This window comes from Canis lupus, chromosome 18 (genome assembly GCF_003254725.2).
Source record: "Canis lupus dingo isolate Sandy chromosome 18, ASM325472v2, whole genome shotgun sequence".
Lineage (NCBI taxonomy): Eukaryota > Metazoa > Chordata > Mammalia > Carnivora > Canidae > Canis > Canis lupus.
This window is the reverse complement of record NC_064260.1, coordinates 44,988,560-45,005,142: the sequence shown is the minus strand read 5'-3', so window position 1 is coordinate 45,005,142 and position 16,583 is coordinate 44,988,560. Positions and strand designations below refer to the sequence as shown.

The 16,583-nt window shown below is 43.4% G+C and overlaps 1 protein-coding gene across 2 annotated transcripts in view; it reads left to right on the top strand.

Moving 5' to 3' along the window:
* Positions 1 to 16,583, top strand: part of EXT2 (exostosin glycosyltransferase 2) — a 156,639-nt gene that overhangs the window by 29,776 nt on the left and 110,280 nt on the right. For both annotated transcript variants that reach the window (XM_049096248.1, XM_025451939.3), the window contains exons 6-7: positions 1,744 to 1,883; positions 4,569 to 4,662. In XM_049096248.1, coding sequence (XP_048952205.1) covers positions 1,744 to 1,883; positions 4,569 to 4,662 — 234 coding nt within the window. The remainder of the gene's footprint in view (positions 1 to 1,743; positions 1,884 to 4,568; positions 4,663 to 16,583) is intronic.

The following is a 16,583-nucleotide window of genomic DNA, read 5'->3' as shown; positions in this document are numbered from 1 at the left end:
AGCTGAAAACTTACGGCTCCTTACCAGCCACATGGGCCCTCGGGTGCGTCAGCGTCTGGTGTACCGTTTGTGCAGAGCTGCTTGGCCTGGGAGTGTTCTTGCTCCTTTCAGATATTCAGTAACACTCCAGAATCTCAACTGTGATGGGTTTGCAGAGAAATCACATGGACAGAGTGGGCAAAAGTATTTTACTTTTACCCTGTATTCAAAAGCCCGTCCAGAGAAATTCCCTTCTTTAAGGTGGCAGCTTGTATCCTCTGGCATGCTGGCCCATAAGGCTACAGTCACCTTTTGCTGGGAATGGGAGATTTTCATTTTTTGTTACTGTTTTGTCTGTTGCTGTTTTGCCACCCTCGGCATGTCCTACTGGCAGTATGTCCTTTACTTAAGTCATGGGCATGGTACTATTTCCATAACCACGGACAGAATAGTCCTTTGGGGGATATTTTAAGCATAAGCAAGATGCTTGACATTCCAAGGGCATGGGGGCTAGGAAAGGCGAAAGTGAGTTTTGTTTCCTGAAATATTTAAAATAGTTCAAGAAGAAATAGCAAGGAGCTGGTGTGATTCTTTTTTTTTTTTTTTTTTTTTTTTTAAATCTCCTAGGAGAACTGGCCCATGCTGAGATTGTTAAAATACTTTCTCTTAAAAAGTGCTGCATCTCCTCTGGAATGTCTGACTGATAACAGTGGTGATGTGAGCAGGAGTATTTATAGTAACCTTTGTCTAGACAGGAAAAATGGTTATCAGCACGTGTGTCCACATCTGGATGCCGACTCTTCAGGGCAGGCTGAGCTGTCCACCTGCACCTCTAGGCGCCATGACTGATTCTCTTCTTCAGCCCTTGCTGCTTTCTCATGTATCCCCAGAGGAGTTTGCCATATTGAGTTTCTCTACATTTTTTTTTTTTTTCCCCTGAGCCTGCCTTTTCTCTAGCTGTAAAGATGAAACAGTGGGCTTTTTTTTTTTTTTTTTTAAGTATATTTTTTTCTTCTGAAGAGGCAAAAACTGGGAGAAACTGAGTGTTAGAGATAGGGTTGTTTCTTATTTCGGTTTACCTGTTGTAACTGTCCTCCTGTACATCTGTCATTTTCCGAAATGTTCCCCACAGGGACTAGTTTTGAGGGAATGAAAGGAGAAGAATTTTTTTGAGATTTTGCTTTCTGTTTGATTTATTGTTCCAAGAAGAACATATCTGTGTGTTTTCAAAAGCATTGCATTTATAAAATGAATGTCTTCTATGTGCAGAGCACACTGGTCGATGCCATGAGGAGTAGAAGGATGAGAGTTGATAGCTTCCCTCTAGGGGGTCCTCTAGAAAGCCTGAATGCCCAGACAAAATAATTCTGTTATGAGGTAGGCTGATGTAAGTGCTCTAAGTGGGGCTCAACCCCTATGCCATGGTGTGTTTGCATAGTCAACTGGGGCTGGAAGGGACCAGTCTGTGGGACGTCACATTATTGAGCACCCAGAAAAAGACTTGGACATTGGTTCTGGACATTTCAGATGCCACCAGTAGCAGCATTGGGATGACACTGAAGAGTGGAAAATATGAAGCATTGCAGCCAGTTGAGCTTTTCCAGTTCCACTGGTGTGAGTTTTTATCTGGTAGCATTTGCAGTCAGGATGTCTCAGTATTGCTTGGCTTCAGCCCTCAGGAGGACTTCATGGTCTGCAGGGATCAGAGTAAGTGGATCAGCGAAACTGATTTGTAATCCCCTGCCTCTGCTTGTGTTCCTGCAGGAGGCCACTTTCTGTGTGGTCCTTCGTGGTGCTCGGCTGGGCCAGGCGGTACTGAGTGACGTTTTACGTGCCGGCTGTGTCCCGGTTGTCATTGCAGACTCCTATATTTTGCCTTTCTCTGAAGTTCTGGACTGGAAGAGGTGAGTGTTACCTTCTAATAAACTTTACGCCAGTGATTCTGTGTATATTAGATTTTGAAAGCCCCCTAAGTAATTGTAATGCCTACTGAGGTTTGGGAACTACTTCTGTAGAGTGTTTTACTGTATTTTCCATCAGAAGAGTTAGTCTGGTGGCCTAGAGCAGGTGTTCACAAACTGAAGCCTTTGGGCCAAATATGGGAAGCTGCCAGGTTTTGTAAATAAAGTTTTATTGAAACACAGCCATGTCCATTCACTCACATAATTATCTACTGGCTGTTTTTTTTTTTTCTGCTACTATGGCAGAGCTGAGTAGTTGTGACAGAGATTATATGGTCCACAAAGTCTAAAATATTTATTATCTGGCCTTTTACCAAAGATGTTTAGCAGCCCTTGGTCAAGAGCAGAGGTTCTCCACTGTAACCGCAGAGTATATTCATCTGAAGGACTTTAAAATATGCCTGGGCCTTACCCTCAGGAATGCAGCACATCAAAGCTCAGTGGGTGTGATTTGTAGCCACACTGGTGAAATGCTACTCTAGAGATGCTACAGAATTTGCATAATGTTACTAGCTGGAGGGGGAGTGCCTCCACAGAGAAACATTCCCAGTGCCCAGATGGACAAACATAGGTTCCGCTCGCTCGGTTATGGCTGTAATGGACAGCAGAGCTCTCTGTCTCGTGTCGTTTCATTTCCCTAGGACTCTGAAGGTTAAAGATCATTGAAAATTAGCCCCCTTTGTGTATACCTCTCAGCTAACTCTGCCTCAGATACTTACTTTCTCCTCTCCCAACTGTTCTGATGTTTCCCTTCCTGTCCGATCACCATAGGTATTTGAACAATGTAAGTGGTGTTCATTCTTGGGTACCTTCATTCATCTCATAGTTATTGGAAAATCTTCTGTGAATAATGCAGTCTCTGCTCTTAAGGAGCCTGGGATCTTGTGGGGAAGATAAACCAAGCATTCTAATAATGTGTGACAAGTGCCATAGTAGATGCCGACACAGGGGGTGGTGGAAGCCCAGAACAGAGGGGGAGCCTCATTCAGCCTGAAAGATGAGGCTGTGTAATTCTTTTTATCTTAGAGAGGTGCTGAGCCACTTTCAGTCCTTTAAGCACCCTTGGAGACATTTGTTGAAGGCCCTTTATTTGCCGGGTACCATGTTAGGTATGGGGATACAAAGATGATCAAGGTCAAACGTTGCCTCTAGGAAGCCCCTAGTCTAGTGGTGGAAGATAGACAAGTAAACCAGCAATGACCAACTACTGTGATGAGACACAACCCGGCTGGGTGGAATGGTAGGAGAAACGCTAGAAGGATGCAAACACCATTGTCGGCAGTGGATTTGGTGAGGGCTTCGTGGAGGCAGTACTCTGAGTGAATCCAGACCGGCTTGGGTAGCTGTAATAATGGATAAGTGGTGGAAGGGCTCTGGACTTGGAGCCAGAAGGCCTGGGTTCAGGTAACCAGCCCTGTCACTGGTTAGCTTTGTGATCTTGCCAAATCGTTTTTCCTTTTTTTTTTTTTTTGAGCCTCAGTTTTCCCATCCATGGAGTAGAAATCATGTATTTATTTAGCGAATATTTATTAAGTACCACGTGTGCTAGACCGTGTACCAGGTGCTCAGGGTGTGGAACCAGACATGGTTTCCATCCTAACAGACTAGTCTTGATTGGGGGCAGGTTTCAGATTTAATAAGTTAATTGGTACAAACATAATGGGAAACCCTGCTAAGTGCCCCGGCGGATGGCTCATCTCTGAGCCATCTGTCTTCCTCACCCGCATGTCTAGCCTGCCGGCCACTGCTGCCAGCTACGGCCTCACCACTTTCACCAGCTCTTCCACTGTATTTTGTGATGGTCTCCAGCCATTCTTCTGCCCCGGCTTTCTGCAGTTTCTACTAACACTTTAGGCAGAATGACCCTGTTGGAACTTAATCAGATGATGCCAGCACTGCCTAAAACCTTCTAATGGCTTTCTGTTCAGTTAAAGTCTAGTCCTTACTGTAGCCTGCAAGGCCCGGTGTGGTCTGCTGTGCCCCTCCCTCCCCTGTTTACCTCCTGGTATTCTCCATCTTTACTATTCTCCAGCCACCCCAGCCTCCTTGCTGTTGCCATATCATTCCCAGCATGCTTCTTCTTCCTTGGGGCCTTCTGCTTGTTAGCCCTTCTGCCTAGAATGCTCTCCTGCAGGTGTTCTCATGGCACTCAGCCCCAGATGCCTTTGTCTGGTTTGGTCACTGTTCTAATCCGAGTCCCTGGCACATGATAGCGGCTCCATAAACGTGCTGAATGAGTGATTTGAGGAGATAGCTAAAGGAGAAAAGTCCTTGCTGTTCAGAGCAGGTAGTGAAGATACAGAGGAGTGCACCAGGCAGGAGGAAGTTCATACCCACAGACCCTCTGGTGGGAAAAGCATGGTTTGTTGAAGTGGCTGAAAGGGCACCAGCATGGCTGGGACACACGGGTGGTGTGGAGGGAGGTGAGGAGACAGAGCAGGTGAGAGGACTCCTTTGAGAAGGTCAGCCCTGAGAGAGGAGGAGGACGAGGGAGCCACTCACTGGAAGGAATGCGGACCGAAGGGGAGTGTGGGTGTTTGTGCTCAGAAGAATGCAACGAGACAGGTCCGTAGAGGTGCTGTGTGTAAAGGGGCTTGGGTATAGAAACTATTTTGCTTTTGTCTCTAGAGCATCTGTGGTCGTGCCGGAAGAAAAGATGTCAGATGTGTACAGTATTTTGCAGAGCATCCCGCAAAGGCAGATTGAAGAAATGCAGCGGCAGGTAAGAGGCTGGGCAGGCCTGCTGGGGAGGTGACATGGGTGGTCGGAAGGGTGGCCTGTGTGGTGGGGATACACATCCACAGAGCTGAATGCGTGAGGCACTCTATCGACTCACCAGACTGAGGAGAGGGAAAGCAGACCCAGGTGAGGTCACATCAAATGAGGTTTTAAATAGTAACTGTGAGAGATTTAAAAGCTCTGCTGAGGTAAGCCCACATTTTTCTGTTTTAAGGTCATAGGGTAGCAGTGTGTTCAAGACACAAATCTGAACCTTTTTGGCTGGTGGTTCTCTCAGCAGGTGATAGTTGTAGTGAGTAAGGCAGCCCTGGAAGAGGGGACATTTCATGAGTGGCTGTTATGCAGGAGAATGTTGTCATATCTATCAGCTGGCCTAGGTCCCCAGTTCCAGCAGCCTCCCTCGTTGAGCACCCCTGTGCCCTGCAACAGCTACTGCACCCCTGCCTCACTTTCTGGTTTTCTTTCCTTCTGATACCCCTTCCCCTGGGCTGCTCTCTTCTGTCTGAAGCATGCCACTGGGGGTCCTGGATAGTCCTGCTTCTCTTTCCTTTCTCTGTCCAGAACGAAATTTAGTTGGGCTGAAATGTCAAGTTAAAAAAAAAAAATTAAAAAGACCACCCCAAATTGGTTTATGTGCTAATTGTTTCTTTTCTTTTTTTTCTTTTTAAATTTTTTTAACTTTTTATTTATTTATGATAGGCACACAGTGAGAGAGAGAGAGGCAGAGACACAGGCAGAGGGAGAAGCAGGCTCCATGCACCAGGAGCCTGACGTGGGATTCGATCCCGGATATCCAGGACCGCGCCCTGGGCCAAAGGCAGAGCGTCAAACCGCTGCGCCACCCAGGGATCCCTGTTTCTTTTCTTTTTAAGTAGATTCTTAAGGTTTTTATTTTTGTAAAAATAATCTTTGTAGGAGATGAACGGCAGAGAGGGTTGGAGGGTTCTCAGCTTTGAGTCTGTGACTGTCCCGTGTCTCCTCTGTTCTCTGTCTGGCACCTCCACCCCAGGTGGAGAGCCTGCCTGTGACCTTGTCCAGGGAATGGGTCTCAGGCCTCTGTCTGGGTAAGGGCAGGGTAGTCACCTAAGTGTGGGATGGGTGGGAATTGGGCCTTCTGACCGCTTTGTGATTATGTGTTCAGTTTGTCCTCTTCCTTCCCGCCTCATCTCTGCCCCCACCTGGGGTGCTGCAGTGGACGACCTTGGGTTTTCCCAAGGTCTGATTTTCCTCAGCAGCTCTCTTGGGCCCAGAGAGTCAGGTGCCATGGCTCATTCTGCTCTTCAGCTTCTGCGTTTTGTTGCTAAGGCTCTTCTCCCATCTTTTTCTTGATCTTAGAGTGACTGTGTATTCTTTTTTCAAAATTTGTCATGTTAGGGTTTTAGGAGGCAGTGAAAATTAGCAGATGTGTTGAGTCCACCCTCTTTTATTGCTTTAAACCATGGAGATGGCCATGTCACGCAGTACCCCAGACTGCCTGCACTCAGCACCATCTCGGCCGGGCACCGACTCTGCCGTCAGTGAAAATCCTCTGCCAAGGATTTGCCTCCTCTGGATCTCAGTGACCTCATCTTTAAAACACATTGACTTCCTGATTGGAAAACAGGTCACAGGGGCACCTGGGTGGCTCAGTTAAGCATCTGCCTTCGGCTCAGGTCATGATCCTGGGGTCCTGGCCTCTATCCGGGTATTGGGCTCCCTGCCTAGTGGGGAGTCTGCTTCTCCCTCTCCCTCTGTGTGCATTCTCTCTTGTTCAAATAAAATAAAATCTTAAAAAACAAAACTAATCTCAGTTGAGTTTTAGCCTCCCCGTTGTTTTTTCAGAGCTATTCATGTTCATTTTAAGTGTCTGAGCTTCTCAGTTATTACTCGAGTACTAGCCTTATCTGAGTTTCAGTCAATTAGAAAGTCCATCTGGAGAGCTCTAGATTTTTCATCTAAACCTGTGGTTCTTATAAGTTTCAAAGAAGAATGTGTTCCTTTTCACAGAAGAAGAGTTCTGGTGTCCAAGCTCTGGGTGTTTCTTTTTTTTTTTTTTTTGTTTCTTTTATATAGTATCTTGATTTATTAACTAAATAGAGAGTCATCTGCCAAATCAGACACCATCTTAAGATTCCAGTCTGACAAGGCCAAGTAAAAACCCACCATCATCATGTTGGGAGAGAGAATCCTTTGGTTTTCAGGGCAGAGCTCCCACTGCTAGCTTATAGAATACCATTATTCCACAGAGCAGGCTGGGGAACCACAGGTCTGAGACTAGCACAGCTGGTTGTTTCTGAGTCCAGGCTCAGAAATCATAAATCCGTTGAGATGGAATGAGTAGAGGTCATTTAAAATGGGGTACTTTGAGGTTATTTGGGTTCAAAGAGATACACTTGGAGTCAAAAGACTTGGATATGAGCCATGGCTCTGTCCCTATGAATTATATGACACTGATAAGTCACCAAAGCTCACTAGGTTTTCATTTTCTCCTTTATGAAATGATGGGATTGGCTAGATCCTCTCTCATGTTCTGTTTAGTTGTTTTAAAAAGTCTGTGAACCTCTTGTCCTTAGCAAGAATATCACTGACCTTGACAGCATTAATGACCAGTGGCCATGTCTTTGCTACACACCTCTAGACCTGAGGCCCATTTACCTCTCTGAGTGGTGAGCATCCACATTGTGTCAACTTGTTCAGAAAGGCAGTCTCGGCACTTTCTGCCTCCTTTTCCAAGTTTTCCTTCTGCTTTCTCATGCCTCTCTTCGCTGCTTTCAGACTTTTTAATGCTCTCCACTGCAGTGCCCCATGGAGTCCTGCTCCCCTTTCCCTGAATATTGTGTTCCCAAAATGACCTCTTTTCTTCTCTCAATCTCTGATTTCTAGACTGGACTGATCTCAACCAAAAGTGAGATTAGCTGGTTGAAGTAATTCCCAAAGAGGTATAAAGATGATCAGGTTTAGCTACTAGATGCCAATAGCACACCCTTTCCCCAAGGTGTGATAATCAAAAATGTCTCTAGATATTGCTAAATGTCCCATGTGGGGCAACACTGCTTTGATCGGGAACCACCATTCCATTGATAGTGAAGGTCTTATCTAACACTAGCGAGAGTTCTTTTGTTCTCTAGGACCCTTTGCAGAATCTGCTTGTCATTTTGCCCTCTGTTTACCATCCATCGATTTAACCTGATCTTGGCAGGAGTGGCTTTGGCACACACTTGGTTCTGAAAAGTTTTTACACCTTAGTGAATCTTTTTAGGGAGGTCAGATTTGGATCTGTTTGTAAGACAGATGTAAAAGTTTAGGGAAATCCTGTCATATCAGTAGTTGATGGCTTAGAGCCCCTGGTTGATAGGTCAGAATGAGCCGAGTCTGAGCAATAGTCTGAATTTCTTGCTCAGCAGCTGAAAACCAACTTGAGAAGTTGCAGGGACAGTTGCAGCCAGCAGGGGTCTCCATCTACTTTTAAGTGACTCCTTTTCCTTGGGACAGCATAAATGTTTCCAAGATATCCTAAGGTACTTCTCCCTGGCTTTGTCCTCAGTAGTCGGTCTCTAGAGACTGGTTCTTTCAGATGAGGAAGAAATAGCACCGGGCATGGGATTTTGGCTGTCCGAAGAGGGAACAGAGCTATGTTTCTGATTGGCTCCAGCGGTCTGGGGGTGCAATCTTGGTGATGGAAGTATTATAGTGACATTTTGCAGCTTAGAGCTCGGGATGAGTGAGGCCACAGTGTGGCTGGCGGGGGTTGCAGTGAAAGTCTTCATCATGACTTGGGCATAAGGATGCACCAAGGGAGAGAGACACTTTGCCTCACAAGGAAAAGTAAGTAAATTTGCCTCCCGACCTTAGATATGATGTTGAAGCAGCCACAAAGTTAAGGATAAGGCTAGAGCCTACAGAAAGTAAGTTATCTACTCCTGATTGCTGACAAGAGTGTTGGCAAACATGGTATTGGACAAGCTGGGTCGGGGGGAGCTTGTTGATTTTCTTTGTAGGTAAATTAAAAACCAGTTTCTTCTATTAGTAGAGGGTGAGAGTTATATAACAGTATAAAGCCAACTTATCAGTTGGCCTCTTATCGTCCTATGAGCTAAATTAACTAGTTAATTTAGTTAATTTAGTGAAGTCCTAATTGAGTGTTGTTTTTTTCAAGGGGAGATAATCCTAAATTTATGATCCTCAGCCGCTAAGACCTGGTGGTGTATGGGAATAAGCACAAAGAAAGTTGAGAAGATGGCGGACATTTTCTAAAGTACATTAGGGGTCTGATATGGAAGGGAACAGTTACGGGCTAAAGTCAGGGACAGATTTATTGGGGAGGTGGCATTTGAGGTAGCTCTTAAAGGTGGAGAGGCCTATCCACCACCTCTCTTATGCTGGAAGACAGGCAGAAGTATGCGACTGAGTATTTTTCTGTAATCAGAAGGAGCTTTCATATCCCTAGTCACCCTTGAACGACAATTGAAATGAAAGCAACCTAGGCCCTTGGAAGGCCGGGTGTACACGGGGCTGTATAGTTGGAAATGTTTGTGTGGAGAGGGAGGAAGGCGTAAATGGATCCGCAGTTTATCTGTTGAGTGGAGTTTCCAAACATTCTTTTATTGGTCAGTGGCTCCACCAGCAGTGACCTCTAACCTCAGCCACACTAGGAGGTGGAAGTCAGGAGCCTGCCTTGCCTTTGAACTCTTCTCTGTACTCGATTGACTGGGAGCCTTTGAGGTGGCAGAAACAGTCAGCATCTTCTTTTCTCCCTGGCCTTTAAGCCTGGGTGAGTTAAAAAATCGGTTTCTTTTCCGTCTGTTATACTGACCCATCCCAGTTGGCCTTCATATTTTCCTAGTAAGTATACCGAATATCTGTGCTGCTGAGGAGTACTTGAAGATATAATTGACTGATTAGGAAAAAGACAAAACAGTTCTACTTAAGAAAATAAAACCCAGCCATGTGGCACCCTCACCGACCAGGACTGTAGTTAGGCCTCGCTATGATAAAGGAGAGAGTGAAACAGAGCTCATAGCAGTGCATGTGTGTGTGCACAGCAGAGGTCACGCACTTTGTCTGCAGGACGGCCCCTAAAACAAGACTTGGATTTCAACACAGCGACTTAGCTGGTTTCCATAGTCGTGGTAGCTTAGAAATCACAAATATGAAGGGTCTCTGAGAGGGGTCATCAGCCAGTCTGGTGTGAATAGCAAAGATGGAAAAGCTGTTTCAAAAATAGAACTCTCAGTACATTGGATATATGGCTGGCAGCTTTGCAGGCTTTACTATATCCTGGGTGCGTCATTGTAAGACAGCAGAATTCCTTGCTTCAAAGAAGTACATGTTTGTTTGTTTTTCGTATTTTGGATTTCTGACATCCAAAGGAGACTTGCCATCAGTTTGAACATTGAATATGGTTTCTGTTTTTTTTCCCCTAAAGCTGTTATTGACAGGGTGTCTTAAAACTGAGGAAATACAGAGGTTGCTTTTCTTGGTGATGCCCTTGAATCTTTAAGTGAAGGCTTAAATTTTGTGTAACATATATATATTTAAAATCGTGGTTCTTAATGTAATATACTTATATAAATATACTATAATATACTTATATAAAGTTTTTATAGAGTCTATCTAAAATGTTTGCTTTTACAGACAAGTAAATACAGAGAACAAACTGAAGGTCACCAGAGGGGAGGTGAGTGGGGAGGGGTGGGGGAAATAGGTGATGGGGATTAAGTACACTTACCATGATGAACACCGAGTAATGTATAGGATTATTGAATCACTGTATCTTATACCTGAAACTAATATAACACTACATGTTCATCCTATTGGAATTAAAATGAAAAACTTAGTAAAAAAAGGTTTTTATTTTTAAAAAGTGTTTTGTGATTCAGTGAAAGGTATAAACCCTCAGATGTCTAGAAACCTTGGCAGCCTGTTCTCTGAAGGTTCCCCATGTGGGTGGCTTGACTGTCTTGTCTGTCTCCAGTTGTATAGCTGTCCCTGTCCACTACCTCCCCACCCCTGCTCACCCCCAGCACATGGGGTTACAGAGCTAACTGTTTAAACACAGTAGTGAGATAGGCAGGCAGACAGATAATCTGAATGTTTTAATGTGAGGACACTGAGGATAAAGGCATGTAAAGTAATCCTCCCAAGACCGCACAGCATGTGAGGGACCGACAGGGAGCACACTCTCTTTTGCTGCCCACAGCTTTATTCAAATCACAGAACTGTGTGGCCTGGATTGAGGCAAAAAAAAAAAAAAAAAAAAAAAAAATCAGATGAACTTGCCAATAATTCAAGATGACTGCTTATTGGATAGTCTTCTCAAAAAAGTGGTCGCTTGAGGCATTTAGGGCTGGATGCATCCCTGGAAATATATTATGAAGAATATGGAAAATATTTCACTTCTGATTTCCAGAATCAATACTGTAATGCTTGTCACTTTTATCCCCCCACCTGTGAAATTGAAAAAATTTTTATATACATAAACTGAACTCTCACAGCTTTTAAAAAATGCCAAATATTCCCTGCCTCCTTTTCTCCCCCACTCTCCGGCCCCGACAAGTCATTCTGAGCTCTGTTTCCCGATCTTTGCTTTTGTACTGGATTGCTTGCCCTTAAACAAAACACACTGACCTGATCCCTGGAATTCTTCCTGCAAAACAGACAACCGTGGTTCTGACACAAAGCTGGGCTCTTTGGCCTGTGGGAGAGCCTTTGGGATTGAAGTGGGGTCACTATGGGATATTCTGAATTTTAAAATTTCTTTTCAGTGGCACTGGATTCTCTGTGTTTGAGTTTTCCTGAACATATAAATCCATATTATAAAAGAGATTGGTTAATGTATGTTGTTTAAAGCAGAATAAAATAAGGACTCATTTAATTGGAACTCCTAAGGAAGAGCATTTTTATGTGTTTCACTTTTTTCCCCCCAACTTTAGTATTAAGAACCTTATTGGAAAAAGGCTTTTGCCAAGTATCTGATGGGAAGCCAAGAAAAGCATTTTAATAGAACTGTCTCAAATTTATAGTACACTAGGGCCTGTAAATAAATTTTCCTGTCTTTAAGGTTTGCGCTGATTTGCAGTTATTTTGTATAGCTTCTGAGATTTAAATCCTCACAGTCCAGATGGAGAGACCATAAAGCTGCTTTCCTTGGCAATCCTGGCACACCTTGTCCACGGGCAAACATAAATGAGTCATGTGTGGAACCTGGTCTGTCAATGCTCACTTATCTTACTACGGTGCCAGCTTTAGTTCAGTGACTTTTCTTAGAGCAGCCCACCTAAATATTCTCCAAATTTAGGAGAATTAGTCTTTATTATTTTTTTTATTTTTATTTTTTTTAGAGTCTTTAATTTCATAATGCAAACACATCAGATACATCTGTATTAAGCACCTGCTCTATTCCTAGTATTATACAGGCTTGTTGAGGGAGATTTTATTTAAAAGATCCTGTCTTTAAGAAAGGCCCTGAGATTGCCGGGGAAGAGTACTTTGAGTAATATACCTACTAAAAAGGTCAGAAGTTCTGTCATTCAGTTGTGCCATGGAGAGTCAGGAATAGATCGGAGGTGAAGGGAATCTTCACAACTGGGTAGTCTCAGGAAGACAGGGTGCTCTGGGAGGGTATTGACCTCCACCCAGAGGTGGCTTCTATGAGAAAGAGTCAGCAGGTAAGATGGAGTGGATCGAGCAGGGACTTTGAACCCCAAAGGCAAAAAACTTTGTGAGAAGTAGAAGGCAGGGAAGGTCAGTGACAAGTGGAGAATAATGATGGGTGATGGAAGGGAAAAGAAGTATTCATTAAGGAGATTGAGAACCAAATCAAAGAGCTGGAAGGGACCTTCAAAACTGTTCAACCCTTTCCTCATATTTTATAAATGATACATAAGCTCTAGAGTTCAGGTGATCTGGAGAATGAATTGTTAGGGCCAGGGTTGAGCCTGACTGGAGCCCAGGTCTCCTGACTCCTGTCTGATGATTTCGGGTGGGGGTGGGGGAGCCTGGACATTGAGTACTACAGTATTTTCTAGACCGAGGGTCATGATTCATTAGTTAGATCATGAAGTCAATTTAGTGGGCGATGACTAGCATTCTCTCTCTCTCTCTCTTTTTTTTAACATATTACATTTTAAATTGAGGTTTTTTTTTTAAAGATTTTTAAAATTTATTTATTCATGAGAGACACACACAGAGAGAGAGGCAGAGACACAGGCAGAGGGAGAAGCAGGCTCCATGCAGAGAGCCTGACGTGGGACTCGATCCCGGGACTCCAGGATCACACTCCAGGCTGCAGGCGGCGCTAAACCGCTGCGCCACTGGGGCTGCCCCTCTTTTTTTTTTTTTTTTTAATAAAATATAATAGAAAGGAGAATATCAGCATATTACCCAATAAAGTCAAATACTTCCCTCTATTTTAGCCATACATGTAGATGACTTGTGAGCTGCAGTATAAAATGTATTTGTTTCTTAGTGTGGGTCCCAGTCCAGAAAGTTTGAAACATGTTGGTAGTGGCAAGCATGTGGATTTTTGAGTTGAATAGACCTGAATTCAAATCCTAAACTGTGCTGCAAAAGCTAACTTGTGACTATAGGCTAGTTACTTAACTTTTTGAAGCTTCCATTTTCTTATCTCAGACCTAGGACTAATAACACCATGGAGCAGTATTATTGATGATGACATGAAATAATTAAAGCATCTGGGTTCTGGCCTGCTCCATGCTGGCAGTTATTTGGAATTGCTCTGCCTGGGTTTGAGTTTGAGTATTAGAAGGAGCCTTCTGGTTTGGAGTTTGGTCTTAAGGAACCACAGTGAGTTACCAACATGGATGTATTATGCATTTGCTTCTGGGCTTGGAAACTTGAAACAGAATTTATTCCTGTGGGTCTGGTGTACTTTCTATATCTTGGCATGGAAGGCGGTTCACCTCTCTGTTTTTCTGTTAGGATCAGAATGGTTGATTAAAATCAGTGGTTCTCTAGTTGGCCTTTAAAAAAAAAACCAACTCACTGGCACATTTGGATAAAGTACTATTACTTTTTCTTCTTTCCAGTGAGAAAAACTTATACTGAATCTTTTTTCCTCTCTTCAAATGTATTCTCTGCCAAATGATGATTTTATTCATTGTTTAAACTGGAAAATTCAAAAAGAAATGAACCTAAAGAGAAAAGTTACAATCAGAATTGACATTTGGGTGGTGAAGGGTTGAAGAATGTGAGTTCACTGGGTAAGAACTAAAAATAAAGGGAATTTGTATGAGAGTTTAAGAGGACTGGCCAGATAGCTCGCAGAAATAGCTGTTGTTCTCATCTCCCTGAAAAGAACTGAGTTCTGTTATATAATTTTCCTGGTACTCTCTGCCTCTTCCTTTTTCCTCTCTTCCTCCTACTGCCTCCCTTCCCCCATTCCTCTCTGGCCAGCTCCATCCCAGATTTAAAATCCCGCTGGAGAGTGGGGACGAGAGCTTCATCCCCCAGATGATTTGGGCCAGGGGCTAAAACACTGCCATAAATCTGTAGCTCATTTTAATGCCACGTTAAAGCAGTGTGAGCGGCTGGTTTCCGTGGCCCCTGCCCTGTTTCTTTATGGGCTTCTTTGGCTCTTCTTTATAAAGAGGCCCCGCGGAGTCATTTTCAAGTTCTTATCAGTTCGATGACAGCTATATGGGTCTTTCTGCTGAGTCCAGGAGCTCCGGCAGGCGTGTGAAACTTCTGATATTAAAATTGAAGAAAAATGCCAGGCAGGAGGGATGGGGTAGCGTGGCGTCCGCGGTTTGGAGGTAAAAGATCATTAACCTTTGCAGGTCCAGAACCCTGCCGTTGGCCAGAAGAGTCACTTCTCTTGGTGGAGGCAGGGCGGTGAGGGTTAGGCAAGAGAGGATTTTCCAAGGGCCTTTATTTTTATCCCTTGACTAGAAAGTGCCATTGCACTGGCAGTTTGTGTTTTCAAGCTTCGTTCGGCAAGTGAGTTGGGCAGCCCCGAAGGGCTAGGGGAGCCAGGTTTACCGTGTACCTGTTTTCTAGAGGCCGCCTGAGTGGCTGGGCCTCTGCTCACACATCTTTGCCCACAGCATCACTTATCAAATTTAAAGGGACTTTCATCATTCTGCTTTGCTGCCCCTCTTAGACCAGATTGCTAACCCCCAGTAATCCTCCCCGAGTGCTGCGTGGAAACACCAGGCCCTCCGTAAATGTCAGCCTGCCATGCCTGGCCCTTTTTACCCTCTCAGTTACAGAGGAATGGAACTGGAAGCTACTCCTCCCTCTTCCCTACCACTTTTCCTTTCTTTCTTTCTTTTTTTTTTTTTTTTGCTGGAAAACTCCCGCAGCAGACAGCTGAGAGGAAGGAAAAACCATTACCTGGATCAAGGCCAGCAGCTTGGTGGGAGCTGCAAAATCTCTGGCATCTCCTGACCAGAATGTTTTAACAGGCGTTTCAAAAAGTGCATCTCTGCCCTCCTTCTCCTTTCAGTTTTCCAACCTTGATTTCCAGAGCGACTGGGGTGGGTGGAATATGCCCTCAGGATGTGCTTTCTATCTGCCAGCTCTTCTAACCCAAGCCTTCAGGAAGACCTTAGTAACGATAAGCAAAACCCAGTGGATATGTGTTTTTAAGTGCTGCGTGCCCTTTTGGCACCAAACACATTATTTTTCCTTTTTCAGAGAGTTTTGGACATGAGCAGTTTTGCAAGTGTGTTCAATTTAAAATAGCCACTTGAGGTTGAGGCAAAAGGGAGGAATTTTTGTAGTAAGTTCGTCAAATTATATGGCTGTTGATCTAGGATTAATGATTTTCATTGAGCAAACAATAAAAATATACTGGTTGGTTTTATTGCTCATGTAGCTCCTGTGGGGAGAGTAATTAGGTATAAAAACCAAACGAGCAATAAAACAAAATAAAATGCCCCAAACTCCAAAGCGATAGACCTACTTTTTAATACATTTTCTGGGGACTAAATTAGTTAAGAAGTTTATCAAACTGGGTGTTTTGTGTATGGTGTAATTTTAACAAACTTACTGCAAATATTTAAGTTATGAAGAATAAGTTATATAAAAATAATTTGAGTATATTGGAAGTTCTCCCTAAATACGTGATTATGAATAATCATTGCACAGCCTTTTTGAGGGATCAGGGTTGATGGGATGGTCATTTTCCTTTGGGCATTGGTTAGAGAGCTGTCTCTGGAGTTAACATGGGTTAATCCTCGGTAATGAGTCCCCAGTATGGGACATTGCTTCAGGAAATGGCCTCTCTAATAAAAGTGTTAAATATTAATTTGCACCCTATATAAAAATTGTCTGACTCTTTGGGGCTGGTTTCCCACAGAGTGGGACTGTTCGTGAAGCATTTCTGAGAAATAATTGTTTATTACAGGAAACCCAATGCAGCTCTTGTAAATTTGTTATATATTTGTTTATAAAAATATTTAAGTTTGTTTACAAAATAATAACTTGTCAATTATCAAGTATTGATTGTTTGGTAAAGAAAGCACTATATCCAGGTCTTTAGTAAGGGTTCAAGTGATCCATAGGATTTCTGCCTATATTTATAGATATTAATATAGTTATTATATATTTATGTATGTATATATTCGATCTCCCTCAGCATCACACAGGTTGGAAGGATTTGGGGTTGCATAATTATTTTTGGCATGGCATAGTTTTTGACTTTATAGTAGCACAATTAATCTTATAATTCCATGCTACTCTTCTTGGGAAGATTGTTCTAAGACTATAATCACGTATATTTATTTCATTTCTCTTCACCTAAAGATGTTTCATGCTAAATCAGGTTAGGATTGGTGTAGATGTAGCTCCATGTGAACCATTTCTGGCAATAGAGTTATCTTCGTCCTTGTAATTTAAGGCTAATTTGTTATATTTCAATGTGTACTTCTCATTTTGATAAGGACTTTAAATAGGGGGCAGCCC